The sequence below is a fragment of the Balaenoptera musculus genome, chromosome X (assembly GCF_009873245.2).
Source record: "Balaenoptera musculus isolate JJ_BM4_2016_0621 chromosome X, mBalMus1.pri.v3, whole genome shotgun sequence".
Classification (NCBI taxonomy): domain Eukaryota; kingdom Metazoa; phylum Chordata; class Mammalia; order Artiodactyla; family Balaenopteridae; genus Balaenoptera; species Balaenoptera musculus.
In genome coordinates this window covers 91,597,850-91,624,003 of record NC_045806.1, presented here as the reverse complement: position 1 = coordinate 91,624,003, position 26,154 = coordinate 91,597,850, and the positions used below count along the sequence as shown (strand labels likewise).

Sequence of the window (26,154 nt, the reverse complement as noted above, 5' to 3'; positions counted from 1 at the left end):
CACAGTGGTTAAGAATCTGCCTGCCAATGCAGGGGACACAGGTTCGATCCCTGGTCTGGGAAGATCCCACATGCGGTGGAGCAACTAAGCCCGTGTGCCACAACTACTGAGCCTGTGCTTTAGAGCCTGCGTGCCACAACTACTGAAGCCCATGCGCTCTAGAGCCTGTGCTCCCCAACAAGAGAAGCCACCTCAATGAGAAGCCCGAGCACCGCAACGAAGACCCAAAGCAGCCAAAAATAAAATAAATAAATAAATACATTTAAATGGGTGAATTGTATGGTATATAAAGTATATCTCAATCAAGCTATTTTAAAATTTTAATTATCTCAAATCCTTGTTATTTTAAAAGGACTTTCACATATAACCTTATTCCAGCTTGTAATGCATTTTAATGGAATGCTACTTTCATAGCAAGATATTCATTGATTTCCTCCCTACTTACTCACCTGATCTCCTTTCTGAAACTCTACATCAATTGGTCTTTTCTGTTCACTGATCTGCCCAGGTGGCCCAGGGGGGCCCTGAAGACCTTGCTCACCCTGTTTGCAAGATAAAATAAGAAAGTGATATTTCATAGTTTAAACAGACAATAATATAACATGTAAGCTAAGACAGTTGCAAGAAGCAAAAACACAAGTTCAAATGACTATGAAAGGAAAAAACTGAGGGCTAAATAAGCAACTTTCGTCTTTACTCACCTTTTCACCCTTGGGTCCCTGGAAATTTAAGCCCATATTCCCCTGAAAAGAGAGATTTCAATTTAAAACCTCATTGACAATAACAAAAATAATCCACACCAAATAAAAGATATAAAAAAAAAAAAAAAAAAAAAAAACTACCTTTGGTCCTGGAAGTCCTGGTGGGCCAGGAGGGCCCTAAGAATAAAAGACACAGAAAAGGGAAAAAAGTGTTATATTAATGAGTATATTAAAAAATTATTTGGTTTCATAAAAAGTGAGGACTGAAAAAGCCCTTCAAAATAATATTTCCTGGGTTTTTTTCTCATTGCTTTCTAGTCAGAGACACACATTTAAATTGATTTAAAGAAACTAGATGATTGTGGAGACTTCTCATGACAGGCTACAAGTGGGCGGGGGAAGAAATGCAAGGATGGGTAGAGGCAGAGGAGTAGCACTCGTGCCAAAAATCAATACAAAAATTAATCTCAACAAACATCAAATTTATCATATCAGAATTATAGGTTAAATTTAGGTACCATAAGACAATTAACTGTCTAGTTCTAAAAAGCATGTGTTTACTTTTTTAGTCCAGTTTTATTTTATATAATCTTTGTATATTTGAGAATGTTTGAAGGTTTGAAAAGTTAAATTGGCATTTGTCTGCCCAAGTATATCACTTCTTGATGTCAGCTGACCTATTTATTTACATATTGTACCTTGGTGGCATTTCTAAGACTTTGCTTCATCTGTTGAATCAGGGTTAATTGCAAGGACATTAAGAAGTACACAGTGAATCTGTTATGTGGTCACAAGAGTTAACGAAATTCAAGGTGTAACAATACACCTAGGGTAGGCCAAGGTTGTAATAACAGAGTTAGGAAAAAGTGCCATGGTCCAGAATCTCATGTGTTGCAAGACACCTACAACTAAAGCAAACTAAACTCAGAGGTTTTCTAATCCTCTCCCAAAGATTTCTAAAAAAGCCGAAATCACAATATTTTTCTGGTAGATCTTCTAGTATTTATCGAACGTTATTTCCTTCATTCATGAATAGAGGACCAATTGTCACAAGCAAAAATGTACACTCTATAAAGGTATAATGAAAACTGTCACTTAAATATATGGTAGATGAGAGATAGAGTGGCATATGAGAAATTACTTTGAAGTACAATTTTCTTGCCCTTTTAAGAGGGCAACAGCAGAGCTCTAAGTCTAAAACATGACTTGAATGAAATCTAAGTATTTCAGGGGTAAAAGTACTTACAATTTATTACAGTAGAAAATATAAGTGACCATACAGGTAGTAAAGTAAGAGAACTGGTTGCACATTCAGGGTCTTTATAAGTTTTTGCTTCTTTCCTGGGGAATACCAATCCTTATCCCATTGCACAGTGATTCACTACCCTCACCAATCCTACTGTTTTGTTACAGGTCCTTAAGAAATGAGAGCCAATTTTTTTGTGAATACCTGTTTTGTGAATACCTCTTTAACAGCAAACCACAGCTTGAAGAAACATATTTCATCAAGTGACTAAAGAACTGCCTTAGAAGACTTCATAAGATGGCCAGAACTGACAAAATATTTTAATCTTTCCTTTTGTGTACTTCATTTTTTCCATCTATAAAATGGAGCTATTACTTAGCATATATATTGTTCACCATAACACTGTAAAATCTCCCATAAATAAGAAAATTTAAGAAAACTATAGATCATGAACACTGTAAATACATTATACTTTCAAGTAATACAAATAATATTAATATTTGTGAAAGAAATCAAAAGAAAAGGAGAAATGAAATTACAGAAGCAAGCTTACCATCAAACCTGGTGGTCCTAGGGGACCAATTGGCCCTGGTATACCAGTGGGACCAGCTGGGCCCTGTTACAAAGGAAGTAAAGAAAAGGATGAGAAAAAAACTCTCACTGTATTGTATAAAGAACTAAGTGGATGAAATTCTAACTTCTGTTGCCAGAATTCTATTCTATAATTCTATAATTTTGAAGTGTTATAAACAGAATTTTAAAATGTAGAAGAATAAAAGCATTAAATAACTATAAAGAAATCAACTAAACAGAATGGAGGCATTAGAAAACTTATGTTTTACAGTGGTACATAACAAATGTGGGACAAACACATAGTAAGGAAGTTTTAAAATATAAAGCAATTATGATGGGCATTTAGTGGGGCTTTTATGCTAGAAATGGGAAGGGAAAGGCTGCTAGATTCAAGGTGGCTTCTCTAATTTTAAAATAAAAATAAATAAGATTAAAGACAAAGAGGGAAGTGAGAATAGCTGGGACAAAAGGTAAGGGAATGATGTAACTGTTTTGGAACACAATTTGGCATCTTAAGAAGTTGAAATTTTGACTGCCCTGAAATCTAGTAATTTTATATCTAGGTATAAATCCTGGATTATTCTGTAATTTAAAAAAACCTCAAAACAACCCAAATATCCAACAATAGGAGATCAGAGAAACAAATTCTAGTATATTCAAACAAGGACTGTTATACAGAAGTGAAACTGAATGAACTACAGCTTCATACAATAATATGAATGAATCTTAACATACCAAATAGAAAAAGTTGGAGAAAACTACACATAAATTTTGTATTATTTCAAAAGCTAAATACTCTTGTTTAAAGATATATGCATATATAATAAAACTATTTTTAAGAAGCAATGGAAAACCCAGGATGGTAGTCACATCTTGGGAGAACGCAGAAGGACGTGGCTGCCAAGGAAACCACACGTTGATTCAAAATTATTTGTAATGTTCTAGTTCTTAAACACTGTGTTGGGTTCATAAGTGTTCATTTGGTTGTTATGCTTCATAACCTACATATATTTTGCATGTATTCTGATATTTTCAAATATAACATAATACAAATTTATAAGAGATAAAAGATTGGGAATACTAAGAACATATGGATGGGTTATATCAAGTATGGAATGAGAAGGTGGCTAATGAAAACAGTTCCTGACATTGTATCTTAGTGATCAAATACTAGAAAGTACTGATTTTTATTTTTGGCAAAGGGATCAATCTTCATGAAAAATAAACCTCAAGAAATTAATTTCCTAATCTATAAATTCCCAAAAGTTATTGTTGTCTCCATGTATGTTATGTGTAGGCTGACATGACTATTTTTCTGAAGATAATACTTGATGTTCACTATGTATAAATTTTATTCTTTTAGCTTTCAAAATATGTTCATGTTATATATAACTGATAATGTTACAAATTATGTCTTCTAATATCTTAAATGGGAAACCCACAATTTTTATTTTTAATCAGACCATTTACTCCTACCACCCTACTGATAACCACAGCATAGGAATAAGAATATAGAAGCTTATTTCTGCTGCGAAACCCCAAAACAAAAATTTCCATGGAAACTGGACTGAGAGTTAAAAGAACAAAGCAGAGCTTCTTAAAATTCTCCCTGGTCCAGAATACTTTTATTTTCACGTACAAGGTACCTGCAATGTCTATCAAACCTCAGGTGATAATTTCTATAACTAAAATAGAGAGTATTAAAGGCTGAGGATAAAAAAGTGATGCTGTGATCTGATTTAATCAGTATAGCAAAGAAGAAAATCACCAGATGCTTACCTGTATTCCAGGAGGACCTGGAAATCCTGGATTACCCTTTGGCCCTGGCAGTGATGACACAATTACACTACCTGGTTCTCCCTGAAAGAAATCATCAATGGAAATTTAAGTAGTAGTTATGATACATGAAAACTGGCAAGAACACAAAAAAGTGATCTGAGAATTCAATCTGTCACAGAAGTGTCCCCAAAGATTAGGCGATCTCAGTAATTAACATGAATAAATTTACCTTTTAAAGGAAAATGAGGAAGTGGCCAGAGTACACTGAAGTACAGTCGATTTATTAAGAACCTGTCATACCTTTAGTTACTCATTCATTAAAAACATTTATTAAATATAAATATTTGCCAAGAATTGTGTTAGGCTTTGGATGCTCTGTAGTGAAGAAGATAAACAAGACTCCTGTTCTTATTGTGCTGATAATATACTGGGGAAATGCAGACCATAATGCATAAACAAATAAGATGACAGAATTTTCTGTTTAGGACTATAAAGGAAAACTACATGGTACATGATAAAGAAACAGTGGAGGGCTTCCCTGGTGAGGCAGTGGTTAAGAATCTGCCTGCCAATGCAGAGGACACGGGTTCGAGCTCTGGTCCAGGAAGATCCTGCATGCCGTGGAGCAACTAAGCCCGTGTGCCACAACTACTGAGCCTGCACTCTAGAGCCCGTGCCCCACAACTAGTGAGGCCCGTGTGCCCCAATGAAGAGTAGCCCCCGCTCACCACAGCTAGAGAAAGCCCACGTGCAGCAACGAAGACCCAACGCAACCAAAAATAAATAAATTAAAAAAAAAAAGAAACAGTGGAGTACTAAAAAGAAATGATAATTATGTGACGTGATGGAGGGGCTAACTATCGTTACAATGGCGATCATATTACAAAATATAAATGTATCAAATTAACATGTTGTACACCTTAAATTTATACAATGTTATATATCAAATATATTTCAACTAAAAAAAAGAAATAGTGGAGGAAATTAGTTTGGGTAGTAAAGAAGGGCAATCTATGAAGTTAACATTCATGCTGAGATCTAAAGGATAATAAGGAGTCGGCCAGGTGAAGATGGGGGAAGAGCATTAGGCAGTGTAAGCAGCATGAACAAAGGACCCAGAAAGAGAAGAGCTTGGCACATTCAAATAACTTAATGCAGACAGGTGTGATCAGTGAGCCAAAGGAAAAGTGGTTTAAGATACGGCTGGAATATGGGGCAAAGAGCAGAATATGCAGGTCTTACAGGCAATGGAAAAGAATGTGAACTGTATCTTAGATGCAGTGGAAAGCCCTTGAAGGTTTATAAGGAGGGAGATTAAATTTTTTTCATTTTGTGAGAGTCCTTTATTATGCAGAAACTTCTTATATTCTTAGTGTATCCTGACTGATACTGACTAAACATTATTTAGGATTACGGCTTTTGGACTGTTGTATCTTTTGGTATGAAATGACATTATGCAATAGAAAGGCAATCTATTTGCTGGCAAACATGTCATTCAAATCAAATATTCTGTCTTGCTGTCCCACACCAGAAACAGAGCCAGGTCTGGCATTAGGAACCATGGAGGCGGCAAAAAACCTCTCTTCTGGGATTCAAGGTTTCTCCAAAAGTTCTGTGCTTCATAACAAGGAGGGAGATTAAATTATTGATTTACATTTTTAAAGGATCATTCTTGGCTGCTTTATACAGAATAAGTCAGGCTGGGAGGTGAGAGGGTGTGAAAAAAGAAACTAGTTAAGAGGCTACTACCTAGTCCAGATGAGGCATTATGATTAGTGTGGTGGCAGTGGAAATGAATAAAAGTGGATGAATTTATGATATATTTTACAAGCAAAATTAACAGTATTTAGAGATAGCATGGAATGAGGAGCTGTGTGAAGAAGTAGAAAATGCAAATACTAACTCTCAGGTTTTGATACATGCAAAAGTGTACATGATAGTGATACAAATTTTAGAGATGGGGAAAACAGGAGGAACAGGTTCATTTGGGGGTCTGGGTTAACTTTGAGCATGTTAATTTGAATGTCTGGGAGATAAATTTGAGTGGAGATGTCAGGGAGGCTGTTTAATACATGCATCTAACTCAGAAGAAAATTCTGTTTTAGACAAAGAAATGTAGGTGTTCCATAACTAGACAGCAATCAATAACATGAGCATCAATAATATTGCTAGGCATAGAAGAGAAGAAGGGGTCAGGACTATGTCCTGATACCTGCTGGATAGAATAACATGAGCTTGCATAGAAGACTGCAGAATGACCAGAGATGCATAAGAAAAATCAGGAAAAGGTAGTGTCTCAGAAGCCAGAGAGAAAGAATATTTCTAGAGGGAGCAGGTGGTCAACTGTGGTGGTCCAGTGGCTGAGACTCTGAGCTCCCAATGCAGGGGGCCTGGGTTCGACCCCTGGTCAGGGAACTTGATCCCACATGCCGCAATTAAGAGTTCGCATGCCGCAACTAAAAAACAAAGATCCCGCGTGCCACAACTAAGACCCTGTGCAGCCAAATAAATAAATAAATAAATATTTAAAAAATGTAATGAGGAAGGTATCAAAAAAGAAATGTTAGTCTGATATACACATTTGCAAGTGTATCAGCCCATAAAAGGTACTTAAAGCCACGAGAACAAAGGAGACTACTTAAGGAGAGCTCATAAATGTGCACCTGCACAACTTCTAGAAGCATCCATGTTAAGACAGAAGTCAGAGACATTATCTGATTGAAGATGCAGGCTTTCTAAATATTTTATTCAAAATGTTTACCTTCCCAACATGAGATGCTTACCTTCATACCGGGGATCCCAGGAGGTCCCTATTATTAAAAAGAAAAGGGATTATTTTATATACATGAGAGGGGAGCAAGCAAAAGAACACAAATTGAATCTTTAGTTTTACAGAGCAGAGAGTTCTGTGTATTACTAACTTCTTTTATAAAAAATCCTCTTCTTGGGCTTCCCTGGTGGCACAGTGGTTAAGAATCCACCTGCCAATGCAGGGGACATGGGTTCGAGCCCTGGTCCGGGAAGATCCCACATGCCGCGGAGCAACTAAGCCCGTGCGCCACAACTACTGAGCCTGGGCTTTAGAATCTGTGAGCCACAACTACTGAGCCTGCGTGCCTAGAGCCCACACGCCGCAACAAAGAGTAGCCCCCGCTCGCCACAACTAGAGAAAGCCTGCGTGCAGCAATGAAGACCCAACACAGCCATAAATAAATAAACAAACAAACAAACAAATAAATTTATATTAAAAAATCCTCTTCTAGTTTACTATTTCAAAATGTACTACTTTGTTCCACATGAATGCACTGAGCTCACTTTCTACAATTCTGCTTCTTCTGTTAATTCCTGTGTTCATTATAATCCCAAATTTTATAACTTACTGGAGGACCCTGTAAACCAGGAAAACCGGGACTGCCTGGAAATCCACGTTCTCCCTAGAAGGAGTTAAAAATAAAGAGCGTGAGGAACAAAAAACAAAGCGTAGCTATACCAACAAACAATGACTTATTAAAAAGATTTCTGTAAAAGCTATTTTGAAACATACCAGGTTGCCAAAAGTTCATTAGCCTTCACTTTCCAATTACTTCAATATCAACTATCCATATCAATTCAGCCTTCTAAGATACTTTTATCTCTACTCATCAATCCCAATCAGAAATAAAGAAAAAAATCTTCTACCTTAGTCATTTTCTTCTGACAAATCCATTTTGAGACAATCATACCACAGATTCCTGGCCATCATCACATTTAATAGTTAATGATCTGCTCCAATTTCCTGCCCGTGTATTATATAGATTTTTATTTTAACTGCCCTATTGCATTTCTCTTTTATCGTAAACTATTTCAAATTATTTTTGTAAAGAGGAAAAGATGATAAGAAAGAATGCCATTAATATCACCAAGAGGACAATAATAGCAATAGTTCTAGCAATTGCAGGTCATTATGTTCTCTAGGCACCCAATTTTTCTCACTCCCTTTTGTAAAGTACTAATATGGACATTTGGTTTAGAAAACAAAAGCTAAAATTGCTGTAGAAGAACCCCAATGCAACCTCCTTTCAAATACCTATGTGCCATAGTAATCTTAGAAACATCCTCGTCAGAGGCTTAAAAGAGTAAAATGATTACAGCTATATGCCTTTGAGTTATTGTCTCCACCACTTTTTACACATGGACAAAGTAGGCCCAGAGAGAAAGGGAGTGGCCTGTACATTGAGCTTAGAAGGCAGAAAACAAAACAACCCATGTATTCTGGCTCCATCTCTAGGGTTCATTCTATTAGTTACGTAGTTAGAAATATAAGAAACCATTTAATCTGAAAGTATACATAATAAATCCATTTTCAAAACTTTGTTGCTCACATAATGGGGGGCCTCAAACACAAACTAATCATGAGATCTGCTAAGGTGCTGCTTTAACAAAAAGAAAGAAAAAGATCCCTTTAATCACATAGCATACTATACTCATTGTAGATACATCTGGTCTTCAAAATTAAAACTGGCTAGTGGTCTGTTGCTCAAAGCATGCTGGCAAAAACCAAACAAATTACCACAATAGGCATACAAATGTAGCCTACTTTAACATGCAATGTGCCATGCAAACTAATTCCACATTGGTTCTATCACTGTAAGGTCACCCCAAGCAGAAATGAAGAACACAACTAAGCCTCACAAACCCAAAATCAAAATCAAAATGATGATGATAATAATAATAATAATAATAATGGCATTATTATTATTATTATTATTGGCAAGGGTCACAACGACTTGGAGAAATACTGGAGGTAAAAATAATTTTATTGCCTTCAAGTATATACTACAATGATTATCACAAAACGTGGCCTCCCATGATGCAAAATAGTTTGTTCAAGTTATTTTAAATATATACCCTAATATAAAATATGACACATGTCATTAGTTAGAAAAATCTAGGGTATTTCATAAATAGTTTCACTGAATATTATGTGCAAAATGGAAATGCCAAAGGATATACAGAAAATAATAATATATTTCATTAAACTATAGGAAAATGAGAAAAGTGAGGGAAGAAGCAGAAACAATAATATGTAAGCTTTTAAAAAGAGCAGATTTTCCTCTTTGTTTTTCTTGCTCTCACTTTATATTAAATCCAAATAGTTGGATTTAGGATTGACTAAAGATAAGAAAAGTGGGTCAGGAAACAATGTTTGTAGTATGTGAAGTTTTATTTTTTCACTTGTTAAATTCATTATTTTCACTGATGGAGAAGAAGTTTCAGGTTTCATACTAATAGTTTATGGTAAAAACTGAGGTGATGTATTACATATAGATTTTTAAGATTTTTCTTAAGGAAGTTATTAGGCAAGGTAAAGAAGTTTTAAGAATATGAAAGATTTGAAAACTTAAATTATACCTAGTTTTTTAAAAAAGGCAAAGCTAATGAATGACATTCACAAGTATTACTCTTAACAACCGATACAATATTTGAAACATATATATCTTAATTCCTTTTTAACTCTCATCTTACTTTACACTAAAGTCAAAAAAAAAAGGATTTGGTAAGTAATCTTCAACCCAATGCAATATCCCAGCTAATTACACAAGCTTCAAGAATTACTGATGTTTCAATATATTGAAAATGTTAACTGAGAACATATCTTATGTCTGTCCTAGACATGAAGCTACTATATCTCTTCTTTGACATTCTTCATATTGATTCCTTGAAATTTTTAAGTCTATTATTATCAAGCATATTGCCTAAGATTAAGTCACAGAAATCTCACCTTGGTTCCATTGCATCCGGGGATACCTTGAGGTCCTGGGGCCCCATCATGGCCTGGCATTCCCTTTGAAAAAGGATATAACACATGTATAATATTTCTTAGATTACTTTTTAAGGGATTTTAAAATAAGAAGCCAAATCCTACTTACAGGAAGACCTGGTGTCCCTGGAAATCCAGGAAGTCCAGGAGGACCCTATAAAAGAAATAAATTCCTTGAATCAAATAACAATCAGTAACAATAAAATAATATCCTACCTAAGGGAGTTATGAAAATTACATTTAGAATAGCAATGGACAAAATGTGTTTCACTGATTATCACCACTCGTTCTTTTAAATACTATAGAAAAAACTCCTATATGTGTTTAAAAATCTCTTTTATAGAAAACTATAGAAAAAATCTCCTATTTGAGGGAGCATTGCCTTTATTGCATTTAGTAGGAGCAGGCAAATTAGTGGATGAAAGGTCTTTTCTAAAAGACAAAGTGATTCTCCCAGGTTTGTGATGAATACTGAATTCAGCAGGGTATGGTTATGTGACAAATATATCTGCCCCTGAGAACATCAATGTGATCACCCCCAAAATTCTTTAATCAAATTCCCCTGTCAGGACTGGCAAAAATACAAGTTTGACAAAACTCTCTGTAGGTGAGGTTATGGGGAAAAGGCACTCTCATACAACTGCTAATGATTTAAACACCATGGAGAGAAATTTGGAAATACCTAACAAAATTACACATGTATTTATTTACTCTTTGAAGAAATTCATTTCTAAGAATCTATCCCAAAGGCACACAAGAAATTATGAAACAAAATATGAAATTCAAGGTTACTGACTGAAGCATTATTATAGCTAAAGTTCAGAAATGGCCGTATAACCATATTTATAGCTAAAGGTTAGAAACCTGTAGGTTTCTAACCTAAATAGGGACATGACTAAATAAATTATGGTACATCCGCATAATATAAAACTATGCAGCTGTTAAAAAGAATGAGCAAAATCTCTGTACATTGAAATATGTAGTGATCTCCAGGATATAATGTTAAGCAAAAAAAAAAAAGTGTAAGTAGTGTATATAATACACTAACTTTTTATAGCAAGGGTAGCGATATTAAGCAATGAAAAGATAAACAGAAAATAATAAAAATGATTACCTCTGGGGGAAGGAGGAAAGAGAATAGGGAGATGGAAGGAAGGATAGGTAGCATCTCTGACTATACCTTGTCTTATAGAACAATGTAAATGTTTTAAATAATGAAAAATTAGAAAGCGGTAAAAAGGAAATCGTTAAAAACTGAAAGCAAACTGGGACCAATGAACCTAATGTACAGCAAATTGTGGACAGTAACCAATACAGAGAAGAGAATTCCTTCAAGTGTCTTTAAAACATGATATTTTGACGGAAATTAGTCAATTCAAAGGGGAAAAAAAGAACAGCAAAGAAATAATTAGTGGCATTTAAGAATTCTATTATTAGTATTAAAATTGAAATGGTTGTTTTGTTTATTTGCATATTGTTATTTTGAAGCTATTTAGTTTCAACAGTGCTTAGAACATAGTTAATGGTAGCTATACCTATTAAGAGATATGATTATTAGGAAGAGCTTTAATAGTATACTGATATTCAGTTATTACAAAAAAACATAGATACATGTCTGCTAAAATAAACTAAGGGTTTTGAGTTTCCTCCTTGTTTTCCAGTGCCCTACCCACACCAGTCACAAGCAAGCACATAAGGCAAGCTACATGTTGTTAAGATGTAGATAGCAAACAGAATGTTTTAAATATTTATATAAAATGTGTACATCTACTAAATTTCTGGAGATCCAGAAGATCAGAATGTTTGTCTTTGTAACACATAAATATGCTATGCCACCACCCATATATTTTATATTCAAATTCAGGGACCTTGTCAATCCATGACAACAGAATTTCAGAGCTAAAAGGGACCTTGGAGATTGTGCTGTTTGACTCTCTAATTTAACAAATGAAGAAACTGAGGCTCAAAAAGTTAAATATGATTTTCCAAAAGCCAGTATTATTTTTAAACTACAGTTTCCTCCCAAATCTAAAACACACTGAAAAGAATATATCAACCTAAAACTTTTCAGAAAAATTACACTAAATGTGCCCTTCAATTTTGAGACACATCCTGATTTCCAGAACATTAAAACTTGAAAAAGCATACATCTTAGAACTGAGGAAATATTGTATTCTTCCAAAAATAGTTATTGTTTAACATAACGGTTTAAACTAGTGCTTCCCAAACTTGTTCTCTTCAAGATACACAAATAAAATTATAATATTTGTATGTAGTACCCGGGGAGGGTACACAGCCTGATGTGACTGATCAGCCCTCTGAACACAGAGGACTGAGATGATCGCACTGGTTGGGAAGTTCTGCTTTAAATCACCTGTATGATATATATTTTTAATAAATTGAAAAATTGTTGTAATTCAACACTTTCATATTTCTTAACCAAAAGTCTTCTTTCATTAGTTTAAACAGACATCTGGATATATAAAGATAACTATCAAAATACTAGAGAAAGGCTAATTGTAAACATATACAAACTCTTCAATTTAACTTTTTAAAGACTTCATTTTTCTTTCTGCATTTCAATATGAGTCTTTTCTAGATGCCTCATAACACTTCATTTGCTTCTTCTCTATTTTGACCAACAAAGCATTCGATACAGCAAGTATCACTTACTCTGATCCCTTTTGGTCCTGGTGGCCCTGGAATTCCATCACTACCCTGAAAAATACAACATATTTAGTTATTTTTCCTTCAAAAATAGCCCTCAAATAACTAATTTTAGAGTGTAAACTGAGACAAATTTTTGTGAACCTTTGTGAAAGTTAGTGAGAAACTTACATACCCAGGGAAGAAGCATTTATTATTGAGACTGAAAGCACTGAGGTAAGTCATATGCTAAAAGAAACGCCTTTACTTACTGAGAAGAAAACTGTTAACATGTAGAAGAAACTTTATACCTGTAAAGTTAATTATGAATCATGCAAGAAAAGAAAGATGAAATAGTAGTATAGATATTCCCCAAATCATTTATGCATAAACAAAATAAGAGCTGAAAATCTGGGCAGTTTCTATATTGTGTCAATCTGCTTGCATCATCTCTAGGCCTAAATATGAGCTGTTCTTGAGTTTGCTCTTTTAAACCTTTGCTATGTTTTATAAGACACTTTCTACTGGCAGAGCTAAGAAGGAAAAAAAACCATAGACTTTCCTTTCAATCTTCTGCTATAGACTCCATGCAAAAGGGGCTGCCCACATGTTTGTCAATCTATTTACCCATTTCTAGTTACAACCGCATGGCTGAGAATTTAAAGTCTTGCCTCACTAAGTTTTACTATGTAGTTTCTTTTAAAAATGGAATAAAGAAAACCTAATTCTGCTCCAATAGGCAGGAATTTCAGTGGAACATACAGCTAGTAGGCCACCATCTGAGCCTTTAGATAGTTTTTATTAAACTGGGACATCTTGCTTTATACAAGTGGCTTTCAAACTACTCTACTTACAACCCTAGAATTTCCCCTGGAGGTTCCTTTATGCCTATGTCACCCTCCTTCAATCACTGAAGCTCTGCTTTTACCTGTTTTATTTGGGGTTTCCATGAAAAGTTTTATTTGGAGAAAAGGTTACCTGATGTATTAGTTCCTTATGCTCCTCTTACAAATTACCACAAACTCAGTGGCCTAAAATAATACAATCTTACAGTTCTGGAAGTCAGAGGTATGACGGGTCTCAGTGGCAGAGCTATGCTACTTTCTGGAGATTCTATGGAGAGAATTCATTTACTTTCTTTTTCCAGCTTCCAGAGCTACCAGCATCCCTCTGCTCATGGCCCTCTTCTATGTTCAAAGTCAGCGACGGCTGAATGAGTCTTTCTAACATTGCACCACTCTGACACTGACTCTTCTGCCTCCCTCTTCCACACTGAAAGGACCCTTATGATTATACTGGGCCCACCCAGATCATCCAGAATAATTACCCTAGTTTAAAACCAGCTGACTAGCAGCTTTAATTCCACCTGCAATCTTAATTTCGCTTACCTATGTAACCTAACATATTCACAGGTTCTGGGGATTAAGTTATGGACATCTTTAGGGGGTGGGCATTATTCTGCCTACCACACCTTGCTTTAAAACAAGGTTAATAATCTACTCTTTTCACAAAAGATGCATCTCTAAGGAAATTAAAGTAAATCTAATTCTATTTTAAAACTAGAAAATTGTTTGTTCAATGAATCTTTTTGTGTCTTCCCACTAAAGGTAAAAATAAGACAAGGATGCCTTAAAACTATACTGGTCATACTAACCAACATGGCTAAATAAGAGAGAGAAATTAGAGGTATAAAAATTGGAAAGAATGAGGTAAAACATATTATTTGCAAAGAATACGACTGTATGCATGGAAAACCCCAGATAATTAAATGAAGAACTATAATCAATAAGATAATTCAGTAAGGTAACTGTATATAAAATTAATATGAAGAAATCAATAGCTTTCTTATATACCAGCAACTACCAGTTAGAAAACATAATGGAAGAAAATGTGCAATTTACAATAGCAGAAAAAGATAAAATATTTAGCAATGAACTGAGCAAGAAATGTATAAGATTCATAAGAAGAAAAGTTTAAAACACTTCTGAAGTTCAAAAAGGAAGACTGGAACAAATGGAAAGGCATTCCATGTTCCTGGATAATAGGATTCAACATTTAAAAAGTCAATTCTCAACAATTTAGTTACAAATTTGATACAATAAAAATAGAAATAAAACGAACTTTTTTTAAAACTGGACAAGGTGACTCTAATGTTTATATGGAAAAATAAACAAGCAAGAACATTGAGAAAAATTCTGAAGAAAAAAAAAGACCAATGAGGAGACACTAATACTGTCAGATATAAAAATATAGCATAAGATGTCAATAATTAAAACAGTTTGGTTCTGATATTTGAATAACCAGACCATTGGAAGAGTATGAGAAGTTGAGAAAAAGGTCCACATATTCATGTGAATTTGGTATATAATGAAAGTGGCATTGCAAATCAGTGGGGAAAATTATATTGGGACACACTTGTGAGGACATCTGGAAAAAAAAGTGGAACTTACATCACAAACCATACCAGAATGAATTAGAAATCAATAAAATATTCACATGAAAAAAGTGAAACTATTAATATAATGGAAGAAAACATGGGAGAATTATTTTATACTCTTACAGTGGGGAAGGCATTTCCTATTCAAAACCCAAATGCCACAAAAGACCTTTGATAAACACACACACACACACAAAACACAAAACACACACACACAGACACATAAATATACACATACACATGCACACACCCAGCGAAGACAAATGACAAACTGGTGGGAAATAATTGTAACTCACAACACAGATAAAGGGCAATCTCCCTAAAATATAAATAGCTCATTGAAATATGAAAACACCAACAATCCAGTAGAAAAATGGGCAAATGGTATAAACAGACAGTTCACAGAAATGAAAAGATGCTCAATCTCATTTTTAATAAGAGAAATGCAAACTAAAAGTACATTGAGAGGCTATTTTTCATCTAACAGATTGGCAAGACTCCAAGTTTCATAATAGGATTGGGTGAAGCTATAGGGAAATTGATCTTCTTGTACATTGCTGAACCAAGGATAAATCATACAACTTCTTGGGTGGCAATTTGGCGATATCCACATAAATGCATGTATGCTCTGATCCAGCAAAACCACTTCTAGTAATCTTACAGAGATAATCCCTTATTGGGGAAAGAAAATCTATTTAAATTGTACATCTTAGCAGCACTGTTTGTGGTAGCAAAAAATTGAAAACCACCTAAATGATCATCAGTAGGGAACTGGCTTAATGAGTTATGGTATATACACACAATATAATACAATGCAGTTATAAAAAAATGAGGGGGTTCTGTGTTTACTGATATGGGATATCTACAATGTATATCAAGTGAAAAACAAAGGTCAAACAATGTGTTGGATACCATTTTATAAACAAAGGGAGGTAAAAGTGTATATGTGTGTATATGCATGTATGTGCATGTATATATTTGTATCTGCACGCATATTCATAAAAAATTCTTGGGCATATTCACAAGAAAATAACATAAGTGGATACCCATTAGGAATATGTAGAACTCAGTGGCTAATGGACACAGTGGAAAGGAGTTTTTTTCATTGTATACCCTTTTTATGTTAATTTATTTTGAATAAAATGAATATATTTTCTATTGAAAATCAATTAAATTTTATTTTTAAGAATAAAGAAATCCTTTGGAAATTTTTATATATACACTCCTATATATATTTGTTTTATACATATTTACTTTCATATATGAGTATACAGATTAAAGAATAATCCTACAAAATTTTTGATTTGGTATGTATGTTAACACATACACATGTGCCCAAATACTCAATCACATAAAAAGTATAAATTCAGCTATGCTGGGGAGCATGAAGTCATACTGGAGATAGAAGCACAAAGTGCTTCTAATTCAAAATCCCCAAAGTTTAGAAAGCAGTCAAACCTCCTCCTTTTATGGATACAGAAATGGAATCACAGCAAAAGACTGGATTGCTTTCTAAATTTAAACTGCATACAACCACACCTTTAAAAATTATCATACTATTGTAGAATAGTCCCAGCTAATGCTAAACTATTTCAAAAATTCTGATGTAGTTAGCTCTTTTTTTTAAAAAATTAATTTAATTAATTAATTAATTTATTTATTTTTGGCTGTTGGGTCTTCGTTTCTGTGCGAGGGCTTTCTCTAGTTGTGGCAAGCGGGGGCCACGCTTCATCGCGGTGCGCAGGCCTCTCACTGTCGCGGCCTCTCTTGTTGCAGAGCACAGGCTCCAGATGGGCAGGCTCAGTAGTTGTGGCTCACGGGCCCAGTTGCTCCGAGGCATGTGGGATCTTCCCAGACCAGGGCTCGAACCCGTGTCCCCTGCATTAGCAGGCAGATTCTCAACCACTGCGCCACCAGGGAAGCCCAACTCTTTTTAATCTGACCTAAATCTTTATTAGACCTGCCACCTCTCAGTGAGCATAGTGTGCAAGAAACTCAGCCCCAAATCCCAGGTAAACTCAGATACAAGAAATGTAACTTTATTTTTCTATTGTTCAATTTAATTTCTATTTCAAAGCACCCATTTCACTAAGATGGCTGAAATTTAACCTCAGTTAATTGGACTTCCCACCTCATTTTCACAAGGCTGTGCCTAAGCTGTGGAGGGCTTAAGTAGTTCTAAGATGTTGAGGGGTGGGACAGTCTAGTCCAAGCTGGAATCCATTGAGATGTCCCATGCCAGCAGTCTACATGGACTGCTGCTGAGTTAGTGCTCAATTCTACCCACTTGACTCTTTCAGATCTTTCTGCTATTTCTGGGTGCACAAGAAACATTCTGCTGTTCTGCACCTCATTGGACACAGGAAATTCTGTTGTATGTCCCATCTACTTAAATTTTATGCAGTCATTTAGAGTCTTGCCTTTTCCTCAGTGTAAAGTTCTACTCAGGAAATTTAGCACACATCCCTTCTGCTCTTGAATCTAATAAAACTTCCTTGGTGTACTGCCACCTCCTCAGAGACCATGCTCAAGCCTATTCCCACAATCTATGCTATGGTATAGTTAAGTGTTAAAAAGTATTTGCGCATTTAAATTAATTTTCCCCCTTTACTCAGAGGACTACTTGATGAGTATCCATTTGATTTCCTTAATGCTCTAATGACACAATGTACCACTATTCCATGAAATAAAATTAGGAAAAAAGGGTTTCTAAACCACTATTATTTTCCAGGAGGAAAATGAACAGAACTGGCCCTTTCATATATCAGTTCATCAGTCAAAGAGCCATTAAAAAAAGAACCAGAAGCTTTTCCCAATCTTAAAATTCACTATTATCTCTTCACATCCTATATCTTAACGTGCATATAAGATGCTATTCTTGCTCGTGGTATAGGAGAAACTGCCCACACAGCAGTCAATGGGGAAAAGTATTCCCAACTGATAGGATAACAGCACCTTTGGATCTACGAGCCTGGGTACGGGAGAGGGAGAGTGTAAGGATCTATCGTCTCCTTCTTTCTCTCCCACAGAATAGCCTGTGTGACTTCCACCTCACCAAATTCATTGATACACCTGTCTCAGATAGCTGCCACCAGTCTAAATTTGACAAACTGGTAGACATGTCTCTCACCACCCAACCCTGCAGATAACATCTGACTGCTGTGTCACTGAATACAACAAATGGACACTTCTCTAAACAGGGAACTTTTTAGTACCTCAGATATCCCAACCTTATTACACTGATGCATTGCCACAGTTGGACTCTGGCACTACAGAAATAAAGCACCCCCTCAGATGTCAACTTGCTCCTGTCTGAGATGGGATTAACTGAAGCATCTGGGAAAAGGGATATGGGATCTGCCATGGGAGCTATTTTGACCTCAGTAGTAGTGGCTTCTCCTCCATACACGCCCCTACCATACACAAATCTTCCAGTTCCACTCAAGGACTCTGCCCATCAGGAGGGACTTCTGGCTGGTTGACCCTCATGGTAATCGATGACTTTTATACCCCCAGCACCGTGTGCACACCACCCTTTGGGTATTTCTTTTGTAAAAGCCAGGCCTTCAACTTTCCTACCAGTGTAACATGTACATATGGGGGCACTGAGAAGAGACTTCCAAATATTCAAAACAGCCCGTTCCACTGAGCATATCACAGAGAAAGTGGTGTGCAACCTGTCCTTGACCTCTACTGAAGTCATTAATGATACCAGTTCAGCTTTGGAAGCACAACAGGCCAGCCTCAAGTCCTCGGCCTGAGTAGTGTTGGATAACAGCCTAGTCTTCAACTTCCTGCTGGCCAACCAAGGAATGGTCTTGCTCTTGCCAGAACCTCATGTTGTACCTACATCACAAAAACTGGCAAGGTAGAGCAGTCTATCACCAGACTTAAGAAAAAAGTCTCCTGGCTCTCTAAATTAGATCAGATGGGCTATGGGCCGTCTATTCCTGGCTTGGTAATGTTTGGAGCTTATGGTTACACTCACTCCTCCAGGCAGGCCTGATTGTCCTGCTTGGAATAATTTTGATCATGACCATGAGCCATTGTAGCCTCAGATTAATTACCTAGTTTTTGACATAACTCCTGAAAGTCCGACCCATTCAGGTCCATGTTGGAGTAACCTATGTTTCTCATTTGGGTCCTGAAAAATCAAGAAATGGAATCGAGGAGTCTGGCTCCTGGCTAAAGACCTATGTGTGATTTTTCAGGCCCAACCATATGGTAAGCCTCATAGAGAAAAGCTGCCCATCCCACACAAGAATTAGTGCACAGCCAATGCATGTCAGTCTCTGAAGGGAATTGTAGTAAAGGAGTCAATCCCCCCGGCTGGTCAGGCTCTTATGCGTATCTGCACTGAAAGGCCTCTTTATATGGAACCTTGGTGAAGACGTCTTCATTGAGGGAGGGGGAACCTTGAGGACATTTTTTCTGTACTCTGACTCAGTAGTTCTCCACTCCTAGCCCTTCCGCCCTCCCTTCTTTCATCCCGCTGTCAGGTATACTAAAAAAAACAGCAGTTTTTTGTTCCAAGCTCCGTGAGCAGTGAAACAATTCCCCGTATCTGTGCTGACCCATTTCACCCTCACTGGCACTGTTCCATGAGGAATAATGGAACAGTGGGGGAGCCCACGCTTTCTCTGGTTTATGTTTTGCTTATACACACTGTCACAGTAAGTGAGTAAAGGCTTGCCTGTTACTTCCATTTTGGCTTGTTGTCTTAATCAGTACTCTGACACCTGGCAGTTAAGTTCTCTCCAGCTCAGCTGAGCTCCTGACAGGACTTAATTTTTGTTAAGGATCCCAATGACCACACACAATTAACAGCTTCCAAAAGCATTTGAATACAGCAGTAATATTCAGCTTTTTTAAAAAAACAACAACAATGAAGTATAGATTCTTGGCCATTCTATTGTTTTATTTAAATATTAGTTTCTGGCTATAATTCAGTAACTTTTTAATTGATTTGACACGTGTCCCACATTAAGATGGCTCAATTCCTTTGGTATTACTGGTTGGTAACTTGGCACATACCTTTTGTCCCCGAGGCCCTGGCGGCCCTTCTGGACCTGGAAATCCAGGCAAACCTGGATGGCCTTCCAAACCTGGAAATCCTCTCTCCCCCTGCAATTGAACAAGAATGAAAGATAAAGTCATTTGTGAATTTTCAAGCACAAACATGGTTGAGATTCAAAAACATCAAATGACTATCTAGAGAAGACTAAATTAATTTAATTATGCTAAGTTCAGAGTGTCCACTAACATGGAGAAACCTGTAAGATATGAGTGGAAAAACACAAACCACTCTGAATTTATATCATATTTGGTAATGTAATCTCTTGCTTTCTCGTAAAAGTAAAAAGCTTATCAGAGATGAAGTAAAGTTTAAACATACTGACATCAAGAATTTAACAGGGAAGATGGCAATAAATCCAGGAAACCAGGAATGAAGGAGTTACATGAAATAAGTATGGTGCAGGGATGAAGAAGGGTAAAAGGAAAACATCAGAGAAGATTTCAGGTTTGCTGTGGAGTACAGAGTTGCAGGATTATTCAGAATGGAAATTCATTTGCTGATTAGTGATGAGTTAGCTAGAAAAAGGCTCTATGACATCAAAATTTTTATATTTTTCTCTGATTGTAAAATCAACACAAAAAGGAATAAATGTTTGTTGTAGAGAAAAAGAAAAAACCACCAGTAATTGTGACTCAAGTCCCAGTTGTGACCACAGCACTTATCAACACTAGCACAGGAGGGCTGTCTACCTGCTAGTGAGGGCCTACTAGGTCTACATCTTATCAGCATCTATCAGGAAAGGCTGCCTGATGTGCCTATCTATACAACCAGATAGGTGGGTGTTGCAGGGCGACCATGTATACTAATATACCATTAGGTAGACACATTAGGGTTAGTTAACTTGCATACAGTCAATTATATTAAGAGTGTGAACCCTAACATCTCTAGGGGATCCAGTCACAGAAAGCAAATTCACCACTATTAAGTTTAAGAACCCTAAGGGCTCACAGCCCCACGGCATGTGCTTCCAACTGCAGTGCTGCAAGCAGTTCCTCTACTTTCCTAAGGCTTGAAGGTGGAGTCTCTGGCCAGAGACTCTGGACTTTGTTCTGGGAACCTTCTTCTCCCCAGATCCTATCCACAGTGACAGCCTAGGCAGCACCTGAGGAAAAGAAAGCATCCATATCTACAAGGCAACTGACTAATGGGCCATTAGAAGCACTCACCCTTGGAGGTTAAGGTACAATAGACTTTCATTCATAACCCCAGTATGTGTGTGTATCTGTGTGTGTGTGTGTGTGTGTGTGTGTGTGTGTGTGTGTGGCAACAGGGGGTAAATACTAAGTTTAGCCTAGATAGCTTAGATGATCTTGTATCGAATAACTTCTTATGTTGAAGCATCCTACAATAAATGTAAGTACTTTGAAAAGGCTACTTCTGGTCAGTTTTCACTTATTACTTCAAAGCCAATGAAGCAAATGTTAGCCAGTTAAAGGTAGGCCTAAACATTCCTGTAGCTTTGACAATAACTATTATTGACATATTACAGCATTTTCTATTTTCTATAAATATATCTCTTTATTGTTTTTAATTACTCATAGAATTATGATAATTTAGTATCCATCAATCTCAATGCCATTATTTTGAAGGAAATAGAGCAAGAGAAGAAAAATAAAAGATTCAAAAATTTTAGAGCTGGATTGGCTCAAATCATTACATAGCCCATACTGGCAGAGTGGGTAGTAGAAATCTGACCACAAGTGCCAGTCAGAAAGGAAGCTAGAAGGAAAAAAACTATCTAGTTCGAGTAGATTTCCATAAGTGGAAAACACAGCTACGTTTTGGGATCTCCGCTAGTATTTAGAGCTTATCTCTGCCAAAACTTGAGGATAATGCTTGAAGAGAGCTATATTTTCTCAGAAGCAAAACTGCTACCCAGGCTATAGATACGAGAGGAATACACTAGAAACTGAAAGTAGAGAGTGCTAAAAAGCTTAACTGTGTTGGTATTAATAAAAACCATATACCTATTCCAGATACTGGCCCTGAAATCTCACACTATAGTCAAACGATGTTGTAGTCCTATCTAGCTGACAGAGCAATATTATACCATGGAAGATAGAAGGGCAATTACTGGAAAGTAGCAAAAAGAATTGCAATAGCAATCCCCAGCCTTTGAAAGGTAGAAAGTTTCCTGCAGTAGAAAGTACAGAAGGCTTCCATGAGGAGAGGGTGCCAGGAGGGTCCTCGACCTAATTCCTAATACAGATGGTAGGGAAGGCTGACATTTGTTATGTGCCTACCCTTTGCTACTGGTTGTCAGGCAATTATTTAATCCTTACAGCTACCTAGATTTTACTGTAATTTGCTAACACTCACTAACATAGAAAATGATGTAGTACATCTATTTCTGAAGGTCAAACTTTAAAAAAAAACCTGGTTTATGCTGCCTGCCCATATTTGAATAAAAAATCAGTCTTATTTTTCTTTATGGAATAATATTCTTCTCTCCCTGCCTGTCCTTTAAATATTGGTATTACTCTGGATGCCCTTTTTTGACCCTTTCTCACTCTTTCCTGGGAAATCTCAAACATCAACATATTTTTCCCTAAAAACTGGGCTCACAGGCCAACCATCTTAAACATCTCCACTTGAATATCACACAGGCACCTAACATTCAACAGTAATAATAGCAAACATGCATTGAGTGCTTTCTATGTGCCAGAGTTCATTCTAAACTCTTTCCGTGTTTTATCTTTTTTAATCCTCCCAGTGACAATATTAGGTAAATACTATTATTATCTCCATTTTACAGATGAACAATTAAGGCAAAGAAAAGTTGAATAATTTTTCCAAAAGCAAACTTAATATAAATAACACTGAATTCATTATCTTTCTACCATCTTACCTATTTCAGGAAATAACACAACCCAGCTACCTCAGCCAGAAATTTATAATAATCTTGACTCCACTCTCTCCATTACTCCTTCATCGAATCAATTATGTTATCCTCATCATTGTATTCTTAGTGCCCAACAGGACAAATACTCAGAAAATATTCATCCAATGAATGAACTTCCTTAATGGATTATATAAAATTTATGGCACATGCTTTCTTCAAAATTTCAGAAAAAAATAAGAGGTAGGTTTAGGAGAAATTACACAAAAGATGACTTTTTTGTGATAAAGTTGGCTTATATACCACAAGCTAGTGTTAAAAAGAAGGATAACAGACTGATTTACTTAGATGTAGAACCTAGTTTGTGAGTAACAGGTACACATAAAAATGTTACAGTTTTACAGGAAGGGCACTTTATAATCACAATAAGAAAGTTATACAATCATGGGAATAAAAAAATATTTTAAGAATAGTTTCTCATAAAATAAGGCACATGTCACACAATAACTTCAGCTGACAGGCTGATTTGTGGGCATGAATTACAAACCTTTCTTGAACCTCCTAGTATTGAGGATGTGTTAACAGAATTTACATCAGTGAAACTGGTAGGGGCTTGGTTCACTATAGAATTTGTACTAAAGGGAGGTGTAAAAATTAGAAGAAAAAAGTGACCTACAGCTGGTAAACCTGAGACAAGTGCAACATACTTTATTTCAGGAAAATTGATTAGCTATTGACATGATAAGTTTGGACCAAAAGCACAACCAAGAAAGGTCAGAAATCCCAAAAAATACTTACGTCCTTAAACTCTCTTCTTTCACATACAAAATGAAGGGTTTGAAGAAAAGTATTGTAACCTCTTAATTCTATGCTTTCTAAATGAATTCCATCAAATTCATATTTTCTTTAGTAAATAAAATCTCAGATTTAAATTTTAAAAAAAAGAATAGTTTCTCAAGGCAGATACAAAATTAACAGGAAAAATATTGAATTTCTGATAGGAAAAATAAAAATTAGGACAAACTGTTACAATGACAATTATAATTTAAATTATTTTGGATTGTAATATTGTAAAAATGTAAAAATTATACAAGCAAGATTATATGGATACAAAAGTTATATGGGCAAGGCAATACCCTTAGTGGACAAATGGAAACAGTGATTTAATTAGGTAATGCAATTATAATGGTTTTATAATTATATAAATTATGTGCAATTGTGTCTTCTTTTTTATGTAATTTCTATTTTGTTTTTGTAATTATATAGCACAAAGAAATATTTGATGTAATTAGAACAAGAATATGGATCTTTGGCAACTGTCAAAATGGAGATAATCTAGGTCAGAGCATCTCAAATTTTAGCTTGCTTCAGAACCACTTGGACAGCTTGTTAAAACAAGATTACCTGGCCCCACCCCTCCAGAGTTAGATTTAGTAGGTCTGCTATGGAGCCTAAGAATCTGCATTTCTAACAAGCTCTCAGTAAATGCTGATGCAACTGGTAGAGGGGCACACTTTGTTTAGATAATATTTGACTGTGACATGAATTTCAGGTTGTCAACTGATTAATTTCTTGTTCTCATCAGGAGTCTGGTGAATTTTGTTTGTTTTTAGCAGTATGCTTGGACACAGCCTTTTGGCAGAATGTACATAATTTATTATAACCGTGTTAAACTTATTTTTAAAAAGCAGTTTTATTGAAGTAAAATTAACATACAATAAATTTCACTTATTTAAAGTATACAATTTGAACATTTTTGTCACATATGTGACAATCAAAATAATGAACATATCCGTCACTCACAAAAATTTCCTTGTTTTTTCAACAAACGGTGCTAGAACAACTGGACATTCCATGCCAAAAAAAAAAAAAAAAGATTCTAGACACAGACCTTACACCTTCACAAAAATTAACTCAAAATGGATCAGAAACCTAAACGTAAAACACAAAACCATAAAACTCCTAGAAAATAACATGGGAGAAAACCTAGATGACCTTGGGTATGGTGACGAATTTTTAGATACCACAACAAAAGCACAGTCCACAAAAGAAATAATTGATAAGCTGGACTTCATGAAAATCAAAAACTTCTGCTCTGCAAAAGACAATGTCAAGAGCATGAGAAGACAAGTCACAGACTGGGAGAAAATATTTTCAAAAGACACATCTGACAAAGGACTGTTATCCAAAATAGACAAAGAACTCTTAAAACTCAACAATAAGAAAACAAATAACCTGATTTAAGAATGGGCCAAAGAGGACTTCCCTGGTGGCACAGTGGTTAAGAATCCACCTGCCAATGCAGGGGACACGGGTTTGATTCCTGGTCCGGAAAGATCCCACATGCTGTGGAGCAACTTAGCCCGTGTGCCACAACTACTGAGCCTGCACTCTAGAGCCTGCAAGCCACAACTACTGAGCCCACATGCTGCAACTACTGAAGCCTGCGTGTCTAGAGCCCGTGCTTCGCAACAAGAAAAGCCACCGCAATGAGAAGCCTGTGCACTGCAACAAAGAGTAGCCCCCGCTTGCCGCAACTAGAGAAAGCCTGTGTGCAGCAGCGAAGACCCAACACAGCCAAAGATAAATAAAATGAAAAAAAAAAAAGGAATGGGTCAAAGACTTTAACAGATACCTCACCAAAAAAGATATACAGATGGCAAATAAGCATATGAAAAAATGCTCCACATCATATGTCATCAGGGAAATGCAAATTAAAAAATACCTCTACACACCCATTAAAATGGCAAAAATCCAGGATACTGACAACACCAAATGCTGAAAAGGATGTGGAGCAACAGAAACTCTCATTCACTGCTGGTGGAATGCAAAATGGTATAGCCACTTTGGAAGACACTTTGGCAGTTTCTTACAAAACTAAACATACTCTTAACATATGATCCAGAAATCACATTCCTTGGTATTTATCCAAAGGAGTTGAAAATTTATGTCCACACAAAAACCTGCATGCAGATGTTTATAGCACCTTTATTCATAATTGCCAAACTTGGAAGCAACCAAGATGTCTTTCAGTAGGTGAATAAAGTGTAGTGCAT

The 26,154-nt window shown here is 36.0% G+C and overlaps 1 protein-coding gene across 3 annotated transcripts in view; it reads right to left on the bottom strand.

The window, feature by feature from the left end:
• The window catches only part of COL4A5 (collagen type IV alpha 5 chain), a 238,244-nt gene that overhangs the window by 96,515 nt on the left and 115,575 nt on the right, over nt 1–26,154 (bottom strand). For all 3 annotated transcript variants that reach the window (XM_036840904.1, XM_036840905.1, XM_036840906.1), the window contains exons 3-13: nt 20,217–20,306; nt 12,773–12,817; nt 10,209–10,253; nt 10,061–10,123; nt 7,680–7,733; nt 7,083–7,109; nt 4,300–4,380; nt 2,501–2,563; nt 843–878; nt 702–743; nt 450–542 (exon numbers count right to left, since the gene is read on the bottom strand). In XM_036840904.1, coding sequence (XP_036696799.1) covers nt 450–542; nt 702–743; nt 843–878; nt 2,501–2,563; nt 4,300–4,380; nt 7,083–7,109; nt 7,680–7,733; nt 10,061–10,123; nt 10,209–10,253; nt 12,773–12,817; nt 20,217–20,306 — 639 coding nt within the window. The remainder of the gene's footprint in view (nt 1–449; nt 543–701; nt 744–842; nt 879–2,500; nt 2,564–4,299; nt 4,381–7,082; nt 7,110–7,679; nt 7,734–10,060; nt 10,124–10,208; nt 10,254–12,772; nt 12,818–20,216; nt 20,307–26,154) is intronic.